Below are 20,287 nucleotides of genomic sequence, written 5' to 3' on the forward strand. Positions count from 1 at the left end.
GTTTCATTTAATTTTTAAGCGCGATATAAAATTAATTTTATTTTGTTTTAAAAATATTAATATCAAAAAGTAAACACAGGTAATTTTCTTTTTGTAAACGTAAAATAAAAATGTTAAGCCACACCAAACCTTCTGTTATAATGACACATTGTCAAGTACTTGGCTGAATGTCTTTCAATAAAGATAAAATTTGAATATAAATTTCTTCAAAATTGATTTCTTTTTTTTTTCGTCAACTAATTCTCATCTCGTTTACTTATTAAATCATCTGCTTCTTTTTTCTTCTTTTTATATCATCTGATTGATTAAATAATCAATTACTGAAATGATAATGACATAAGGTGATTCAGTTTAATCTTTTGTTAAAATATTAAGTTATTTCTGGTATCAGTGCTAGAAATGATTAAAATATTTAGTAGAAAAGGAACACATTGTTAATCTGAATTGTCAACCATATATCTGCCTTAAACTGTTTTTGACTTATAAAATAGATATCAATTATTTTTTAACTTTTGTCTCGCAGTTCATTTTTTGAATTCAAAATGTTGCTCACACTTTATGATAAAAACAATATATTGCATTAAGACATTAAAAAGAAATTTGGTCACACAAAATTTATAGAAACTGCGAAAAAAGTAGAAAATTTTCAAAAAACAACAAAACAAAATGTTTTAGAAAACAATCATAGGAAAAATTTCATTCCGAAAACAAGTTTTAATTTTTTAGTTTTAGCAAAATCTTCAATACCATCAAATTCAAGTTCAGGATTAAAAAAAGACTTGCTCAACGAGCATGTTTTTCTTAATCCTGATCTAATTACCAATAGATAAATCCTCATTTCAAACGTATAATTTATTGAAAGCTTCTAATAAAGTAAGCTTCTTTTTTTTTTTTTTTTTTTTTTTTTTTTTACAGTTTCAGACACTCTAAAATTCTTTCAAAATTCTATAGTTTCAATTATTAAATACTTTTTATTTTGTTCATAATTATTTCTAATTGTACTTTCAATTATTTTTGCGACAAAGAAAATTTTGGTTTAAGAAAAAAATTTTTTTTTAGATAAAGTTCATACAACTTTTATATCATCATTGAAGTTAGGGCCGGTGTGACAGGAGTAAGGATTCTGGCCTAAAACCATATGAACTCGACCAAAAAACCTTTACAACATGATTTTTATTACAGAATAACTGCAACCTGTCAAGAACATACGCTTAAAATGTTCTATTTTGAAATTCTGGTTTATGACAAAATTTAGATGCAGTTAGAGTACTTTAAGCTTTCTTACATTTATTTTGGAAACCAAAAACTAAAAAATAAAATTCAGAGATAAACCATGCTTATTTTGATAATTAGATTTATTTTTCTGAAAACTATTCTGAAAACTGTTTTCTGAAGTTCATTCAAACATTATTTATTACATTTCAAAGGATTTAGAGAGGGTTGTGAAATTTTTAAAAAATGTAAGTTAGCTTTTGTAGGCGATTTCATTTTAAAGTCTCAATTTGAGTGCGAACCCGAACTCAATTCAAAATCAAATCCAACGAACTGTGTAAAAATTCCGATTTGAAAATCGACCCGAATTTAACTTTTTAAAGCAGCAACAACAGCAGCAGCAACAACAACAACAACAATAGCTACTACAACAGTTTTAAATGTATAAATATATTTTCTGTATATCCGATATCTGCATTCACAAAATTAACTTAAACGATATTATTCAGCGAGAATACAACCAATACTTTCTTTCGTTAAGCCAATTCGAGTTAGCGTTGAATTAATTCATCAAACCCTATTCAATAGTTATAAACAGTTTTACTGAAAAATCAGTGTTAAAAAAAGCTTGTAGCTTCATAATATAAAAATTAAAGTCCATTTTGAGTAAATTTTGTCACAGAATTTATGATAAGAATCTAAGTAAAGTAAACCAGATGCCGGACAAATACTTATAGATATATGTATGTTGATATACTTATAAATATTTCTTTTGTCAACTTCAATAATAGTTCGATATAATTATGCATTTTATTTTGATATTATCAGTCGTTGTAACGTTGTAACGTTGCAACGTTGAATCGGTTTTTTTCACACACACACACACACACACACACACACACACACACACACACACACACACACACACACACACACACACACACACACACACACACACACACACACACACACACACACACACACACACACACACACACACACACACACACACACACACACACACACACATACACACACACATGAATGTATGTATGTATGTATGTATGTATGTATGTATGTATGTATGTATGTATGTATGTATGTATGTATGTATGTATGTATGTATGTATGTATGTTTAAACATGTTAATACTAAATAAATCAAAACCAATGTTAGGCAAATTTAACTTGTTTGTATCTGTTTGTGCATGTGAATCTGTGTGTTTAATAGGATAAAAGGTATATATTTAAGATAGGTATGCTTAATATATACCAAATATACTATAAAAACACAGATGCACATGTACAAGCAGATGCAAACATGTTAAGTTTGATTAGCATTGGTTTTGATTTATTTGTTAGTAACATTTTTAAATTTTACTTTTTAATTTTTTTATTGAAAAAAGTTGTAGATTGTTTAGTGTATTATGACCTCAGCATCAGATACTGCAGTCAATTCTAATTTCAAAGTTGGAGGACATGGAGTTGACTTTGATGATGGAGAAGAAAGTGATGATCCTTTAGGTGATGATGTTCCATGGTCATTTAAATCCTTTTACGATGATATAGACAATGATTTGAATTTTGCTATTCGTATTATTCCTTCTGAAGAAATTATATCAGAGCCAGTCTTACTTAAAGCAAAAGTTGTTAGCAAATACTTATTTGGAGAAACTCTTGGGGAAGGGTCTTATGGAAAAGTTAAAGAAGCATTAAATGTTGAAACATTGGAAAGGCAAGCCATAAAAATTATGAAAAAGCGCAAATTACGCAGAATTCCACATGGTGAGGAAAATGTTAAAAGAGAAATTTGTATGCTAAAACGATTGAGCCATAAAAATATTATTAAACTTACTGATGTTCTTTTTAATGAAGAAAAAGAAAAACTTTTTATTGTAATGGAATACTGTGTTTGTGGGTTACATGAACTGTTACAAGCTGCTCCTGGCAATATATTGCCTGAATGGCAAGCACATTTTTATTTTCATCAGCTTATTGATGGCCTAGAATATTTACATAGTAAGGGAGTTGTTCATAAAGATATCAAACCATCTAATTTACTACTAACAACTTGTGAATCATTGAAGATATCAGACTTTGGTGTTGCAGAACAACTAGATCCTTTTGCAACTGATGATTCTTGTACAACAAGCCAAGGTTCACCAGCTTTCCAGCCTCCAGAGATAGCAAATGGCGTGGATTCATTTTCTGGTTTCAAGTTAGATATATGGGCATGTGGTGTATCACTTTTTAACATGGTAACCTCAAAATACCCGTTTGAAGGTGAAAACATTTATAAGTTATTTGAAAATATTGGAAAGGGTATTTTAATTATTCCACCTAGTGTGAGTCATTCTCTCAAAAACTTTTTAGAAGGTTTACTTCATAGTAATTATAATAAAAGATTTTGCATTAATGATATTAGAGCCCATGTTTGGATGCGTAAACTTTACTACAAATATGAAACTCGTGTAGAGTTTCCTACAAATGAGAAAACTGATAAAGTTAAAAGTATGTCTACTGTACCTTATTTACAACTCTTCAATGAAAATAATGTATCATACATACAAGATGATTTCATAAAAGGACTTGATGTATCTGAAATATTTGACAATGATTATAGTTTGAATAATGATTTTTTCCATAATCGTTCCACATCCTCAACAACTTCAAGGACTTTAGATCATGATGATAAAATGAAAAATTTAAAATCAAAAAAATACAACTGCAAAGCAATGTAAAGAAATGCATGACACTGATTATATATGATCATTCAAAACAGGCTGTTGGTCTTTGATTTTCTCCATAGAAACATTGTATTTGATGAAAAATATATACAATTAAGTATACATTTTTAGTGTATGTATGTATGTATGTATGTATGTATGTATGTATGTATGTATGTATGTATGTATGTATGTATGTATGTATGTATGTATGTATATATGTATGTATGTATGTATGTATGTATGTTTAAATGTATGTATGTTTGTATGTATTATACATGTTTTAAATATATTGCATGCAGTATAAGTTTTCACATCACAATGATAATTATGTAGTGAATTACATTTATAAGAAAAAATATTAAAACCTTTTTTTCATTTTATTCATTTTTTTTTTTTTTTTCATTTTATTCATTTTATTCATTTTTTAACTGTACTAGCATTTGCAATGGTTTTCTCATAATCATATTTAATGTTTTCCAACTGTTAGTAATAGTCTTCAAATTTTTATACTCTTAACTTCCTTGTCATTAAGTGATGATGCTTTATATAAATATCAAAAAATCATGTTTGCACAAAACCAAAATATTTTTTACAAGTGCATGTTTTTATTTTGAGTTAAACAAAGAAATTAAAATTAGAAACTGTAATATGAATATGGCTTTTTTTTTTTTTTTTTACAAAAATCTTTTAGGTCTTGCAGTTTTAAATATTTTTTGTTCTGATAAGACAAAGACATTTCTCATAATTATGTAAATATGCATGTACATTATTTTGGTTAAAACCAAAGCTATTTTATCTTTTAAATCATTCAGTCTTTTAAATTCAATTTTGAATTATTAAAATCTAATGTGTGTATATATGTTTGTGTGTGTAGACAGACACTATCCCAAATGTTAAAAGTTGTTATTTTCTGATATTTGTAATCGGAATCATAATATCAATAATACTTAGATTTTTAAACCTCAATATTATAATTCAATGTAGATTTCTGAAATAAAATTTAAAAAAGCTGTAAAATAAAGTGATACAGCTTTTAAATATTATAGAGTTGATCTTTGCTCAATTAACTGTAAAGTAGTAGGATAATTATTCATCATGTTTTTTTTTTTCTTTTTTTTTTTTTTGCAAATAGATATAAAATTTTTGTGTTCTAAAAGTGTTATGTAATTGTTTTATTTAAATTCAATTATGGTCTATATACAGCAAGGCTAAAAAAGCTTTAAGAAGCTACTTGAAATCGATTCTTTAAATTTGTATTATAAATTTTCCTTGTGAAAATTTTCTATCTTTTGTTCTTATGATTAGTTTTTGTTCTTAAAATTTGTTATTGACTCTGATTTTAACTTTATGTTCATAATTTATACTATGAAATATAATATTGTTATTGATTTATATTTTTACAAAATCAATGTTTTCTTTAATATTTAAATTGGTTCTCTACATCCATTTCTATAATGTTGTTGATATATATATATATATATATATATATATATATATATATATATATATATATATATATATATATATATATATATATATATTATATTTATATATTTATATATTTATATATATATATATATATATATATATATATAACATATATAATATATATACTTATAGGGCATATATTTATTAAATGTTTAAATAGTTTATGAAAATACTAGTTGTAGTTGTAAAAAGACTGTTGCCCTCTTTTTTTGATTCTTTTCATTTGATTATTTCATGTTTAAGTTATGAAATAAAAAACTAAAAGCTGGTATTATTTGTAAAATATGTCATGAATAAAAGTGTAAAGAATATTATCTTTAGCTATTCATTAAATATCTGTTACAGTAATTAAATAATTTGATAATTTAAATTTTTTGATTGATAAATGAAAATTGTTATAGAAAAATGCAAGTGTGATATGCCATCAGGTTATGTAAGTTTTTAAGCATTTTGATAAAATTTTAATAGTTTTAAATTCTACTTAATTTAAAATTATATTACTTTAGGCATATACTTTTAAAAACACTTTTGTTTTAACATGGATTCTCAAAATTTACATTTGTCATCTCATCAAAACTCTCCTGCAAATCAAAGGCGATCTCAAAGTTACCAGACTATTCCCAAACCTTTAAAGTTTGATCAAGCCATGAGTGATTTTAAGACAATGTTTCCTGAAATTGAAAGTGATGTTATTGAAGCAGTTTTACGTGCAAATAATGGAGCTGTTCAAATTACCATTGACCAGCTACTTATTCTACAAGAAACTACCATAAAACAGACATCAAATTATTCATTTGAATTTTCTCTACCAGTTTTACCAAGCTATGAGGCTTCAGAAAAGAAATTAGAAGAGCCACCTCCAGCATACACAGATATTGGGAAGAAAAACCCAACATTGTTTGGGTTTTCTGCACATAATCTAAATAAAGTATTCACAGAAAACAAAATCTTAAGTAAAAGAAAGTGTAGCTGGAATGCTTCAATTATTGGTAAACTTCCTGAGGATTTTTTACGTCTGAATACAAATAATTCCGGAGTAAATATTGCTGCATCAATCAATTTAGATTCTAAACTACAAGAAATGAGTGAAACTAATGATGATTTTATGAGTGAAGAAGAACTGGAAAGGTTTTTAGAAGATGAAAAACTAGCAATGTTTTTGCAAAATGAGGAGTTCATTCGAGAACTAAGAAGGAACAAAGACTTTTTGATATCATTAGAAGCAGGTTTGTTTTCTTTTTTCTTTTTTTTTTACATTTTTGACATGGAAGTATGATAATGTTTAACAGTTTACTTTATTAATAGAGATTAAGAAGAGATAAGTAAAAAGTAAAAAATACTGTATTTAGTGATTGAAGAAGTCAAATTTACAGGTCTCTCAATAAGCTTTAGGCTATTCTTCCTGCTTGCATTAACACCCTAGTTAATCAGGTAATTATTACAATATAGAAAAATACTTATTAATTCACCCAATTTCAAATGGATATTTTATATAACTGAGATTACAAAGATATTTAAACTTTTCCTTGTAATATTTCCAATGATTGATCTACATTTAATTTACCAATCATGCCTGCCCTGAGAGCCTCAAAACATAAAAGTCATGCTCAAAAAATAAAACCAATTGGGTTTGGTAGCCCATACATCCATGTTTTAAAAAAATAAAAATATTGAAATCATCTGCCTACGTCCAAGGAAAAAAAATGACTTTGATTTTTTGGATTTTTTTGTTCCTTGCTTTATCGCCCGGAGAGCCTCAAACCACAAAAGACACACTCAAAATAAGAAATAAATAATAAAACTTATATTATTATTTTTGATATACATAGTCTATACATAGAGGCTTTAAAAATAAAAAATTAAGCCATCAGTCAATGTGTAGGAAATCATCGTTACTTTGAACTTGTCAGTCATTTTGACCTTTCTTTTAATGTAAAAGATTTCTTTGGTCACCATTTTTTCTTTGAATTTTAATCATTTCTAAACTTAAAACCCTGTCACAAAATAAAAAATTTATTAAAGTAGTGTTTATAATTAAACTTTGGCAAAGGCTGTTTCAAAATTCTAAATATTATAGGTTTTATTTACTGTGGGTTTTTTTTTACAAATTATAATTACACACAGGTTAAACAAATAAACATTTAAAAAGATTTAATCTCATAAATAAATTTTTGAATCAGTTTAAATAAATCCATAGATATTTTCTCAGTTGATTTTTTTTTGTCACAAACACTTATTCTAAAGTAGCAAGGCTTCAGTGTTTGTTAAAGATGCAACAGACATATTTCATCTAAATGTGCTTGCTATTGTATTCAACCACACATCTTTTAAGCCAATTTCCATATTGTGGATGTAATTTTGAATGTTTGTATCTTTGCCACTGAACAGAAAAATTGTGATGAAGAGGTTCTAAAGATTGTTCACTGAAAGGACAAAGGGATTTTTTCTTCATTCTGATAAAATTATCAATGTTAAAAAAAAATGATGTGCACTTTTGGGGTCACACTTAAAAATCCTAGACTTAAAAAAGATGTCCAAAATTCATTGATTTTTTTTTCATATTCCTTGTCAAGGCTGTTTCCAAAGCAGGCTATAACAACAGCACTGAATTTTTTGAATGTATCAATGATGGCCAAAACTGATGAATCTAGGTTCTCAAAGAGCTGATATTTTTCAATTCATTGCCAGCAAATTGTCCGCCATGATATGGTTAGATTGTGATGTTGAGTCTTTTTGGCCACTCATCTGTTTCTGGCAATTCTTCTTTTAGTGCTTTGAACAAGTGATTTACTATCCCAATAAGCAGATGAAGTTCCATCGGGGGAATTAGTTTGAAAATGAATTTGCTTGGATCAGCTTTTAGAAGCAGTTTATGGACAACATTGTTGAAAAACTTTGCCCTACTAATGTCACCACCTTTTGAAAGAAAGTCTGTGTAACAATTTTGAAGATCAGACAGCGTCCTGAGCGTACCTATTTCAGCTAAGTTCTTTGCTTCACTATCACAGTATAGGCATGGATGTGAGCTAGAGTGACATCAAACCACATAAAATGTTAGCAACTTTCAAGTCGCAAGAGATCACAAAGTCTACATTTTCAGGTTGAACAAGCTCAATAAAGTTTTTGATGTTGCTGTAATTCTCATATAGATCCTCTGCAACTGCAATTAGAAATTGCTTTTTAACTTCACTGTCTTTTAGAGCTCAAGAGGTGACAATTTTTTTTGAAGGTGGACTGCTTGAATCATCTTCATCATTCACTCTATGAAGACTTACTGTAAGCTTTAGGAAGCCTCAACCTCCATCAATCCCAACTTTTTTAAGATGACCTGCTTGAAGTTGTCTCCTAAGTGAAATTTCTGCTAGAAAGTTAGAGAGATTTTTTTGCCTGATGATGGGATTTTTTTGCCTGATGATGGGATTTTTTTGCCTGATGATGCAATTGTTGTTTTTGTAAAAAAATTTGCAAGTTGCAACCCTGCTTCATGAAAACTTGCTTGATAGTTTGGCTCAAAAAGAGGCGATTTGGAAACCAAATTTAGTGTTATTGCAAGTTTTTTGACTCCAATATTAGACATACCTGTAGCTTGCTGAATTTGCACCAGGTCTTGGGCACTTAATTTATACTTTTCTACAGTTGTTGATTTTGAACATGATGCTCCTAAAGACAAATTTTAAAAAACCTTGTTATGAACTGTAATCTTAGAACAGACAAAATGGGACCATTAAAAACAGGAAAGATACAAAGTTTTAGTTACCGAGGGTAACAGGTAATGGACAACCTCCCTCAGTCACTGACAGCCTGATTGTCCCATCTGGTGATGATTCTTGACCTTTGATAGTTGCAGAGGCTAACTGTTCAAAAACTTTTTTGTTTTCTGTTGAAATTTCTCTAAGGTTTAAATTCAAAGAAGTAGAGTTGCATTTATTAGGTAAGCTTTTCCCTAGTAATGACAAACAATCTAAACATCTTTTCAGGGGATTTGTGGGATTTGAAGTTGTAGAATAATCCAAAGGATGTTTTTAAGGCAGTTACAGTTGGATCCTCTTGTCACAGTCTTGACATTGATAGTTTGAAAATTGTAAATAGTAGGCAGCTTGACAGATACTCCTCTTTCAACCCTTCCAAGTTTATTTCTACACGTTCCACACATTCCAGTTGGAACTCTAGAGTCCAAAAAGTATATGTCTGTTGCAAAAATGTTTTTGATTTTTGTAATCTCTCAAAGATTACACCAGAATTTGGTGAATTGCACTTTTTCATACATACAACACACACTGTTTTTCTACACTCTTCATGAGATTTGGCTCTATTGGGCATTTTGAAAGAGTCCAAGTAAAGTTAAAATTCCAAATGTACTTGTTTGTGTTTTCATTTGATAAAGCACTTATTTTATTGTCAGCAACTAATAAAAAAAATTTTATTAGTTGCTGACAATATTTCACTATTAAATGGCATAAATATGTAACACTGTAACATTAAGTACTAAGCAATAAAATGGACAAAGCTATTCAAAAAAATATGGGCTTAAAAAAAAGTTTAAAACACTTCACTTTTAAAAGAAAGCAAATTAGCAGGTAAAGATACCCCTAGGGTTATGCAGTTTAAAATGGATTAGCAATAAAAGCAATCTAGTTTCATTTTGTTTGTTTTATATGGTTATTTTTTATCAAGTTTTCTTTTTTTCTAATGATTATCTATCAAATTTTATAGTTATTCATAAATAAGTATCATCTTTTCTTCCTTATGCCTTTAGGAAAAGAGCCAATAACATGAGAAAATTCAAAGTCATTTTTTTTCCTTGGACATATGCAGATGATTTCAATTTTTTTTATTTTTTGAAACATGGATATATGGGCTACCAAACGCAATTGGTTTTATTTTTTGAGCATGACTTTTATGTTTTGAGGCTCTCTGGACAGGTGTGCAATTAGAGACAAGATTGTAGTAAAGGATTAGAACAAGAATAGATATTGTTTAAGTAAAAATATGGATTTAAAAAGAGAAACCTTTTCAAGAATGCTAGAGGAGATTTGATGTAAGTCAATAAAATTTTGAAAACATCATCAAGAAAGATCATCAAAGAAAGAAAAGCCAGGCAAGAAGGCGTTGATTTTTTTAATGACCAAAGAGGATTGCAAACTGAATAAATGTTGAGCAATAATAAATTTTTTTAGAACATGGCATATATATATATATATATATATATATATATATATATATATATATATATATATATATATATATATATATATATATATATATATATATATATATATATATATGGGTTGGACATTAAACAAAAATTAAATGCCATTATGAATTTTATTTTAAGATATTATAGAATGGGGTTATAACTTCTTCTGAACCATAGAAGGTAATAAGGCTGAAAAACAAAAATTATTCAAAATCAAGTATGGTACTTTTTCATGCTATTCTACCACCAACTAACAGTTTAAATCCAAGATCATCACATTCTGACCATTATTACATTTAAAATTGCATCATTAAATTAGTTATAACAGCAACTTTTTTTTAATGATTAATTTGATTAAGTAGTATATAATTTAATGAAAAACAGACATAAAACTTTAGATCATAAAATAGTAAATGGCGATTCCAGTACAGCTATCAGTTCACTACCAGTGACAAGTGGTGGAGCTAGATCACGAACAATTCCATCAACATATGATGATGCTGTTTTCAAGCATAAACTTAAACACATGGGGAAATGTATGCTTATCATTATGTTTGTTCTTCGGTATTTAGATATTATTTTTTGTTTTAAAAAAACTAAACTGAAGCTTTTTGCTAAAATATTCTTTCTTGTGCCTAATAACTGTTGAATAATTTTTCTAAATTGTTTTTTAATATAAAACATCTTTTTTTATATTGATCATAGTATAAATCTAAGGGATTTAGGTTTCATTGAAAAATATCCAAAAGTTTTAAGCTAAATTGTGACTTTTGCTGACACAATTACTAATTATAACCTTTAAATCGTGTATTTTCTTTATTGAATGAACAGTCTCTTTGTGTTTTGAAAACCAACAATGAAATGATTGTTTGCAAGTTCCTGAATCAAGTAACTCTATGCATTTTCCAGAATCAAGAAACTCTATGGTGTCCTATAAGTTTTAAAAAAAATAACCAGTACTCTCTCTGATCCAATGGTGATGAAAAAAATAATAGCGATTATATGTTATATAAACATTTGTAATAGTTTCTTGTTTTCATTTACGCTTGGTTCAATTATTTATTTTATAAATACAATCTATTTATACTACACTGCTCAATTTTAGAGGTTTTAAGTTGAAGTTATTTTTACTTCGATTTTTTTTTTTAACCACTCTTTTGAGCAGGTCAACATGAAATAGAAACCATTGAAAACGAAATAAAAAACCGCATCTTTTTTCTTTTTTTGACCATTTTTCTAAATATTTAAAACCTTCAAAAAATGAGGGAGTCCTAAACTTTATGTGGCTGTATCTTTTGGGTGTCAAAATATTTTTTGATAAAATTTGAAACCTTATTACAATTTATGTTTGAATTCAAGATTAAGAATTTTTTTTAAAAAAAAATAATTTCTCTCAATCAGGGGGGTGCAGGGGTCATTTTTCAAGGGTATTCCTGCCCCTGTGATCCGACTGCCGTGATTTTTAGCAAAAAAATTATCATTTTAATGAATATTAGTAAAATGATATTTGCAATTATCTTCTTGTCAAAAATTTTTTAGGAATGCAAATTTTATATCTCTACTGACACACACAAAACATGAATAAATCTCCGATAACAAAATCAGACAACTGAAATGCCACAAACACTATTTTAAAAGTTGTAATATGTTACAAAATTGAAAAAGAAATATGTATTTTTTCAGTCTAAATGTATTCTTGAAAAATCTTCTTACAATCTCGTTGAACTGTATTCAACAACTATACCTCTTAGCTTTTCATCATGATGGACGTTTTTCTCAGACATAACGAACCTTTTCAGTAACTTGTTTAAGTTTTTATGCACTGCTTCAGATGTTTGTTCTGATGTTATACCGAGCGGGATTTTCTGCCTATCAAGATACTCCTTGAGATGGAACCTGATTATGTGAAACTTCCATCCAAGTGAAATCTTCATTTCGAATACATCATGGACATTTACTTTTAAGTGAAGCATGGACTCCACAAACTTATCTATTTTTTCTTTGTAGGATATATCAAGTTTCACCACAAAACAGCATTCAGCTACTAAATCAAACAAAATTTAACCAAATATTAACTTGCTGAAAATAATAGTATTAACATATTTGTGTCTCCTAATTTTATTTAGACTGGTAGGTCAATAGTCCCCTATCTGTACTAATTCAATTAAAAACGTTCTAAGAAGTGTTTAAAAAAATTTAAAAAGCAATGAAGTACCTTCTTTAAACCTCCTCAGGGTTTCAATACATTCCAGATATTCAATTGGAGAATAAAGTGTAATTTCGTCCAATGATCTTAAAACTTTGGCACAGTTAGGTCCATCAAAACCACCACTATTAAAACCAATGCCTGATAACCATTTTCTTTTCAAGAAACTCCTTCAGATTTATATCAGTGAAGAGGAGATCAATAATTTTACTAACATGGTGTTCATAAATATGATATTCAGGTGGTGGAATTATGTTAATAATTTCTTCAGTCAATTTCTCATTCAACAGACATGGATAAGTAACATTTTTATAATACTACATCATACAAGGTGTGTTATCAAATTGGTGTTTTTTGAATTCATCTGCTAGTAATCCGAAAGTCCTTTGGACTCCTTTTTCATCCATCAGCCCATCACAATAGCAACATGAGTATTTTCCACCCTAACCCTTGATTATAGAAAATAACTTATAGGTATTGCTTACTTAAAATATAAAATATAAATGTAATAAGATACTTACTGATAATCCAATGATAATGTTGATCAATTTGAGGTCAGAAGCCAAGGTAAACTTCAATTGATTGAGTTGAAGGAGTTGGGAAAAGTGTTTTCAGATTGTGATGATTCTCTTCTTTGTTTCGAACTATGCCTACGATAATCACTTTATTGACCCCAGTGTACTTCTGGTTTCTTGGTTGAAAATCTAATACTGGTGGGTCAGACATGTTCATGACGGTCTTTAGAGATCTTTGCCCTCTATCAATACCAACACTTGCAACAGAATTAAAATTATCCATTTTTCTAAAGGAACAAGCTTCAGTTACAAGTATAGATAGGTCAGTACAATAAACAATATCTTTTTCAAAAAAGTTTTTACCGATCTTGAGCTGACATTTTATCACATCGTAAAACCTATTCAAGTAGTGTGACCTGTTCATAACTTCAGCATAGGTGTTCTCCTGTATTCCATATTATACATCTTTTCTTATCTCCTTCCTTATTCCTAACACTGCACAATTTGGAAGATCATGATTTATCTTCAAGTTCATAATTGTTTCACCTCTTATGTTCGCCTTATAGGTGGCCGGTCTCTGTATACTTTAACAGAAAGAGCTTTTCCTCCTGTTGCAAGTTTTATTTTTTTACAATTACCAACAACAGATTTTTTTTAGTGTACAAGAAACAACTCTGTCAGCAATATTTTGATTCTTTAAAGTAATTAAGGCATGAAGATTTTGAATAGTTTTTTTTTTGCTGCAAGGATGTCGAATACCAGGACCAACAATTTGACAGCATTCTGAGCAAAATGAATTTCTTTTTTTGAATGTAATCTTTTCAGATTACTGATAGCTTTACCTTTCTGTTTTAAATACAAGTTTGTCTTGCAATTTCCGCATATTCCTGATGGATGAGAACTTAGGCTCAGACTGAATGCAGGGTCCACAAAGTCTTTGATCAGATGAACCAATGAATCATTCTTCTCCAAAGATAGATATCTTTATTGACATAACAGAAACATATCCATCTCCTATTTTCTGAATGAGATCCTGCTTTTTGCAGAGTCATTTTGTACACAAACGTTTTTATTTAGCTTTTTCTGTATTAGATTTTTTAAATTTTTTAAATCAATGCTCTAACAAATTGATTAATTTGAATAAATTATCAGACAATTAACGTAATTTATTGAGAATAATTTGTCTAATTATTGTGCTTATCCCATTAGTTTGATATTAGATCATTTGTAATTAGTCTCTAAATAAAATTAACTTCAATTTCAGGCACAAAACAAGTGATTTGCAAACAAGAGTAGAAATACCCTTGAAAAAGGCCCCCTGCATCCCCCTGGTTGAGGGAAAGTAATTTTTGAAAAGAAACAAAATATTATCTTGAATCCCATCATAAATTGTAACTAGGCTTCAAATTTTATCAAAAAATATTTTGATGCTCAAAAGATACAGCCATATAAAGTTTAGGACCTCCTCATTTTTTGAAGGTTTTAAATATTTAGAAAAATAGTCAAAAAAAGAAAAAAGATGTGGTTTTTAATTCGTTTTCAATGGTTTCTATTTCATGTCAACCTGCTCAAAAGAGTGGTTAAAAAAAATCTGAAGTAAAAATAACTTCAATTTAAACCTCTATAAAAGAGCAGTGACTAAAAAGATAGGACATTAAGATTAAATAAAGATTTCTTTTGATAAGGTACACACTATTGTTTAATGTTGTTGCTGTGGTGATGTTTATAATTTTTCATGATAGCAAACACCCACTGCAAGTAAAACACAAATTTTTTTAAAATCTCTTCTCTTCAATTTCCCTAAAAGTTTAAATATGGAAGTGTAGTACCTTACAAAAAAATTCAGCACATTTAGATAGTATTTATAAGTCTTCAAAGTTCATGAAAGTTTATCATTATAGAAGAAATACCCAGTAAATATACTAGCATTTTCCAAAAAGCTCTTGTAATATTTCTCACAACATGTTTTATATCAATTCAACCTATTACACAATAATATACAATCAATGTTTTGTGTAAAAACACTGCATATCTTATATTGGAAGTATATTTCTCACAATACTCATTGCTAGCTGAATCCAGTAGTGTGCTTGTAGATAATTACAAGTTTAACTACATGAAATCCTGGGACTCCTAGTATATGAGTACTTTCTGTCTTAAGTCTAACTAATGCTGAAGTTGTAATTGGGTTTCCTCCTAAGAAAATTATTTTTATTGTTTTTCCAGTACTTTAAAAACCATCCATAATGAATAATAAAGTTTAATTGTTTATCTGTCATCAATCAACTGCTTATTTGTTTTTATACTGTCTTGTGCTTCCCAGGTTAAAGTTACATTTATTTTAGATATTTTTCAGTAATGTTGCAGCTACTTTTTCTTAGCATTGGTTATTAGATTTATGATATGGTTGAGGCTGCGTGGTGTTTTTCCAAGTGTGTTGATATTTTCCTTTTCTCTTTGTTGTATAGCATTTAGTACAGAGTTTTGATAAGAGATTTGTTTTTTTCATTTAACAGTGGCATGTTTCTCCACAAAAATGGCAAAGTCAAATTGTGCTGTAATTTGTCTAAAAAAGATTTTATGAAACATTATGGTAAACATTAAGGTTTATAGATTCTTATGATCTATGCTTAAATTTTAATTTTTTAGTCAATCCTGAATTACTAATAAACTGTAACAATTGATAAATTTTTATCAAACAAAAGCGGAAGCTTGTATATTATACAACAATTAAAAACAAATTCATGTTTTGGTTAAATGGAGAATTTGATGAATATGACCTTAAACCAGAACATTTGACCTCTAAAGTTTGAACCCTTGATCTCTAAAGTTTGAGGACTGAAATTTGATTTTAAGAAGAAGCCTTTTAAGACAAAAAAAAAAAGAAATACTGATACAATTGCTGCCCTTTAATATAAAATCTTATGATTCCATTGGACAGTTCATTTGTAAATAGGCATCTAGTAATGATGGTATCACACATCTAGAATGCAATCAAAGTCTGTTTCAAATGTTAATTAATGAAATAGTTAATAGACTTAGGAATGAAAAAATGTACATCTGTTAAACTAATTGTTTAGAAGGATATTATCATATGTCATGTTATTAAAATTACCATAATAGTAAAAAAGCAATAGCTTTTTTCAGATGAAACTAATTCATCAGTTTAACATCCAATATGTGGTGCTACACCAAATGATGAATAACATTAATAATTTAGTATAGAAAACTGTAGAAAAAAATTCTGCAATTCTTCAATACGGTTTTTTTCTTTTTCTGCTTACATTTAACTTATAAGTTGGACATCATTAAGTGGCAAACATGAGATAGAATTTCAGTTAAAATGTATTCACAAGAAAGAGTCATACATGAGCATTTAAAAATTGTCTGTCTAACTAAAACATCATAACACTTTGCAAATATACCTAGCAACCAAAAACAATATCAATAATACTAGATCCTTTAGTAAAACAAAAAACAAGATCAAGAATACTAGATCCACTAGTGTTGCTTAGTTAATAAAATTAGTAATGATCTGATTTCCATCTTTTTTTTAACTTCAGAGCTTATCCTATCTTGTATATTGTATAATTCATTTCTACAATCAGAACATGCCTCAGCTAAGGAATTTGTAGAAAAATAATCTTCTTAACAGTTCCTCAAATCATCTTACCCAGACATGAAGAAATGGGTAATGCCATTTGTTATCTCAGAAAGAAATACGATCAAAAAACTATTTTTGTGTGATTTTGTCTTTCCTTTTGTTGTTTTTCTTAAGAAAAAGAAGGGGACATTTTTGCAGTGTGATAACTTAAAAGGCAAAAGTTAGAGTTTTAACTAAAAGCTATTGCAGTGTCATGCTTATATCAATAAAAAGCAGCCAACCAAATACAAAACAGAGCATACACTTACACCAGATATCAAAAATGTAAAAATTGTAATTCTGGGATAATCACAATAAAACTTTGGTTGTAATATTCAGTTTAAAAATGTAGTCTGAAAAAATTTTCTCAAAAGAGATCTACCTCTTAGATGATAATGAAGGATTTTGCATCATCTTAAGTAATATATGAGTAGGGGAAAACCTCAATGAATGAGACAGTTTTTGCAAAATGCTTTTTAAACGTAGATAAAATTGTTTAATATATATATTTAAATATGTTTGATAACCACCGACTCTTGCTCAATAATATAGTAAACTAAATAAATTGGATTTGCATTTGGCTAATGGTAAAAAGAGAGTTTTATTGGAGCACGACATTTGTCCCATTCATTAAGTATGTCTCATTGAATGGGACAAACATAAAAAATTTAAAAATAAATGTATTTAATTCAATCATTTTTCAAATTAGTTTATTAATTATAAATGTAGTTAAATATATAGGTGCATACATAAAGACCACACAAAAAATATTTTTAACTTTAAACATTTTAACTCTAATTAAATTTCAATCAAAGTAGAACTTTCTCATTTTAGAATATTATATTTAGTTATTTTTATTTAAGTAAAATATTGCAGTATAAAAGTGTGTAAATAATACCCATTACCCATGGGGATAAAAGTAAGGGACTGCAGCATCCCTCGGCTGAGCTGTAAATAATACTTTATTAAATTCATTCAATAGGTAGTATTTTATCCCATTCAATATGCGTATCACTTTATCAAAAAATGATTAGTCACACCAAAAACACCATTAATTAAGCTTGAATGTTTTACTCATTGTAGTACTAGAGACTGCTATCTATTTAAGCATGGAATTTTATTTTCCATAACTTCAAAAATTGCTGCAAAATCAGAAAAAAAAAACATTTTTAAAAATTACTTTTTACATTCGGAAACACAATAACATCCATTGTCATTATGGCCATAGAGCAATAGGATGAATGAGTTGGTCAGTTGAATTCTTGTTTCTATCACCCTTTGTTACAGGGATTTGAATATCCTTACATCGATGCTTCTATAAGAAACTGAGTTTGTCCCATTCAATAATTGTCCCATTCATTAAGGTTCTCCCCTAATCCCAGAGAACTTCAATATTTCTTGAATATCTTTCAATGAAACTTAACACCATTTATTTCCTTAAATTTATTTCCACATGATGCATGTTAACAACTCCCTTTAAATTTTTTTTAAGTTTTTCTCTTTTTTAGGAGTATGAGTTTTATCTCAAAGAGTATTTTTTTGTTCTATTTAGCAACAAGAAAGAAATTTAGTAAAATGGCCAGAAAGTTTTCAAGAGGGAAATCAGATATATCTGGCTTGTATCCTTTTTATAATATTTAAAACATTAAAAGATTGTCACCTTAAAATGATGTTGTATGAACTCTTTCTAACTATTAAAATTATCATAGATTGCAGTTTTGTTGCAATATTTCAAAAGTGTATAGAAATTTTACAGAAATCTTAAAGACATTTTTTAAGAGTCTGTCAGAATCCCAAAAGTTTACAGAAATTCTCTAGAAATTCTAAACAACTTTTAGTGCTGGCGTTCTACAACTTGTTCCAGTTAAGATATATTTTCTTAACCAAACTTAAGACTGGGTGGCTCTGAATCAACATTTAATTTACTTGAAAATGAAGATATAGAAAAGAAGGATAATGGGCTTGGTTATAATTAATTAATATTAGTTTTTGTTTAGTTACACACAAAAAATTACATTTGAAGGAACATAAAAATCTCTATCATTATTTTAAAAATTCCTCACTTTTATATTTTCTCTAGCATTTTAAATCCCATTTATTAGTTTAGGATACTTTCTCTTTAGATGGTTTTCAAGAAAATGATGAATTGTCACTTGATGGAACAGAATCTGTTCCAAATATTCCAGTAAATCATTTAGTGTTTTTTATTCAAGAAAATAATTGCTAAAATTATTTACTTTGGATACAACTCAAATAATATTATTTTTATTATTCATTTTTTCTATCCTTTCTTTAAAAAAAATAAGTTTTTCTATATTTGTTTTAAATTTTTTGTATTAAAACTTTTTTTAAGATTGCTTCTGTTAAAAGTACTAAAAAGCGTCATCTTCCTAGTGTTCCTCAAATGCAAAATACTTCACCTCACAAACCAATTCAAAGATTATCAGGGAATGAGGAGCCTATTGTATTTTACAGTGAAGATAACGAATTTTCATATAAACCTGAGAATCCATGATTTTTGATGGAGTTATTTAAGTCTCATAAATGTACATTAAGTTTTTTCTTACACTTTTTTACTTCAATTCTTGAGATTATTCAACACTATTTTAATGCAATTATGAACTAATTGGGTTTAAAAGAGTTGGTAATTTCTTGTGAATTTATAAGACTTAAATATTTCTTTGAAATTGAAGCAACTATGGCAGTTTTTAGCAACCATGTAAATATTTTTTTTCAATAAGTTTTTTTTTTTTTTTTAAATTAAGTGTATATATATCCATGCTAGAAGTTTTTGAATTCTATAGATATTGCAATGTTCTGTTATTGTTACAATGACTGTTATTTAAAAATAATTTTTTATTGTTACAATACCTGTTGTTGTTTGATTAATTTTGTTTTAAAGTTGTTCTTAACTCATTTCCTGATATTTTAAATTTTGTTAATTTCTTTCAGATATATTTATAAATTCCTATGAAATGAATAAAGTTAATTTAGTGCTCTCAAAATAATGCACAAATTTAAAATTTCTAGCTCAAAATGTTTTATCTTCACTTTTGCATAAATGTTAAATAATGTAAAAGGTTTGCAATGCTATTTGAACTTTGCAATATACTGTGTAAAAAATACTGTGAATATTGCATTATACTGTGCAAAAAATACAATGTTGTTTTTTGTTTAATAGATATTGTATTATTACTACAACTGAGCATAATATTTATTTATATATATATATATATATATATATATATATATATATATATATATATATATATATATATATATATATATAATTTTGTAA

The 20,287-nt window shown here is 27.8% G+C and overlaps 2 protein-coding genes across 3 annotated transcripts; both read left to right on the top strand.

The window, feature by feature from the left end:
* Positions 1–1,597: 1,597 nt before the first annotated feature.
* On the top strand, positions 1,598–4,831 carry LOC145201934 (serine/threonine-protein kinase STK11-like). The gene has a single exon (XM_080074803.2). It carries the CDS (start codon positions 2,639–2,641, stop codon positions 3,950–3,952), a length of 1,314 nt encoding a protein of 437 aa, XP_079930929.2. The 5' UTR covers positions 1,598–2,638; the 3' UTR covers positions 3,953–4,831.
* Positions 4,832–5,909: 1,078 nt separating this feature from the next.
* On the top strand, positions 5,910–20,147 carry LOC145196869 (CUE domain-containing protein 1-like). 2 transcript variants are annotated; one of them, XR_016454347.1, is made up of 6 exons: positions 5,910–6,654; positions 11,024–11,189; positions 18,542–18,608; positions 18,884–18,954; positions 19,113–19,174; positions 19,343–20,147. XR_016454347.1 is itself a non-coding variant. In XM_090093619.1 (6 exons), the coding sequence occupies exons 1-6, from the start codon at positions 5,967–5,969 to the stop codon at positions 19,502–19,504; spliced, it is 1,188 nt and encodes a 395-aa protein (XP_089949745.1). In that variant the 5' UTR covers positions 5,910–5,966; the 3' UTR covers positions 19,505–19,708. The 2 variants fall into 2 exon arrangements, 1 of the variants encoding a protein (XP_089949745.1); XM_090093619.1 differs by having other exon boundaries at positions 11,024–11,161; positions 19,343–19,708.
* Positions 20,148–20,287: the final 140 nt, after the last annotated feature.

Source organism: Hydra viridissima, unplaced genomic scaffold, assembly GCF_058129835.1.
Source record: "Hydra viridissima isolate aposymbiotic clone 2 unplaced genomic scaffold, HvirCarnegie_v1 scaffold_7, whole genome shotgun sequence".
NCBI lineage: Eukaryota > Metazoa > Cnidaria > Hydrozoa > Anthoathecata > Hydridae > Hydra > Hydra viridissima.

Excerpts from the sequence above, each read along its gene's own strand:
- LOC145201934 (XM_080074803.2), top strand. The coding sequence starts at position 2,639 with ATGACCTCAGCATCAGATACTGCAGTCAATTCTAATTTCAAAGTTGGA.
- LOC145196869 (XM_090093619.1), top strand. The coding sequence starts at position 5,967 with ATGGATTCTCAAAATTTACATTTGTCATCTCATCAAAACTCTCCTGCA. Across the intron at positions 18,955-19,112 it reads AAAGAAGGATAATGGGCTTG|ATGGTTTTCAAGAAAATGAT; the intron begins GTTATAATTAAT and ends CTTTCTCTTTAG. Across the intron at positions 19,175-19,342 it reads AATCTGTTCCAAATATTCCA|ATTGCTTCTGTTAAAAGTAC; the intron begins GTAAATCATTTA and ends ACTTTTTTTAAG.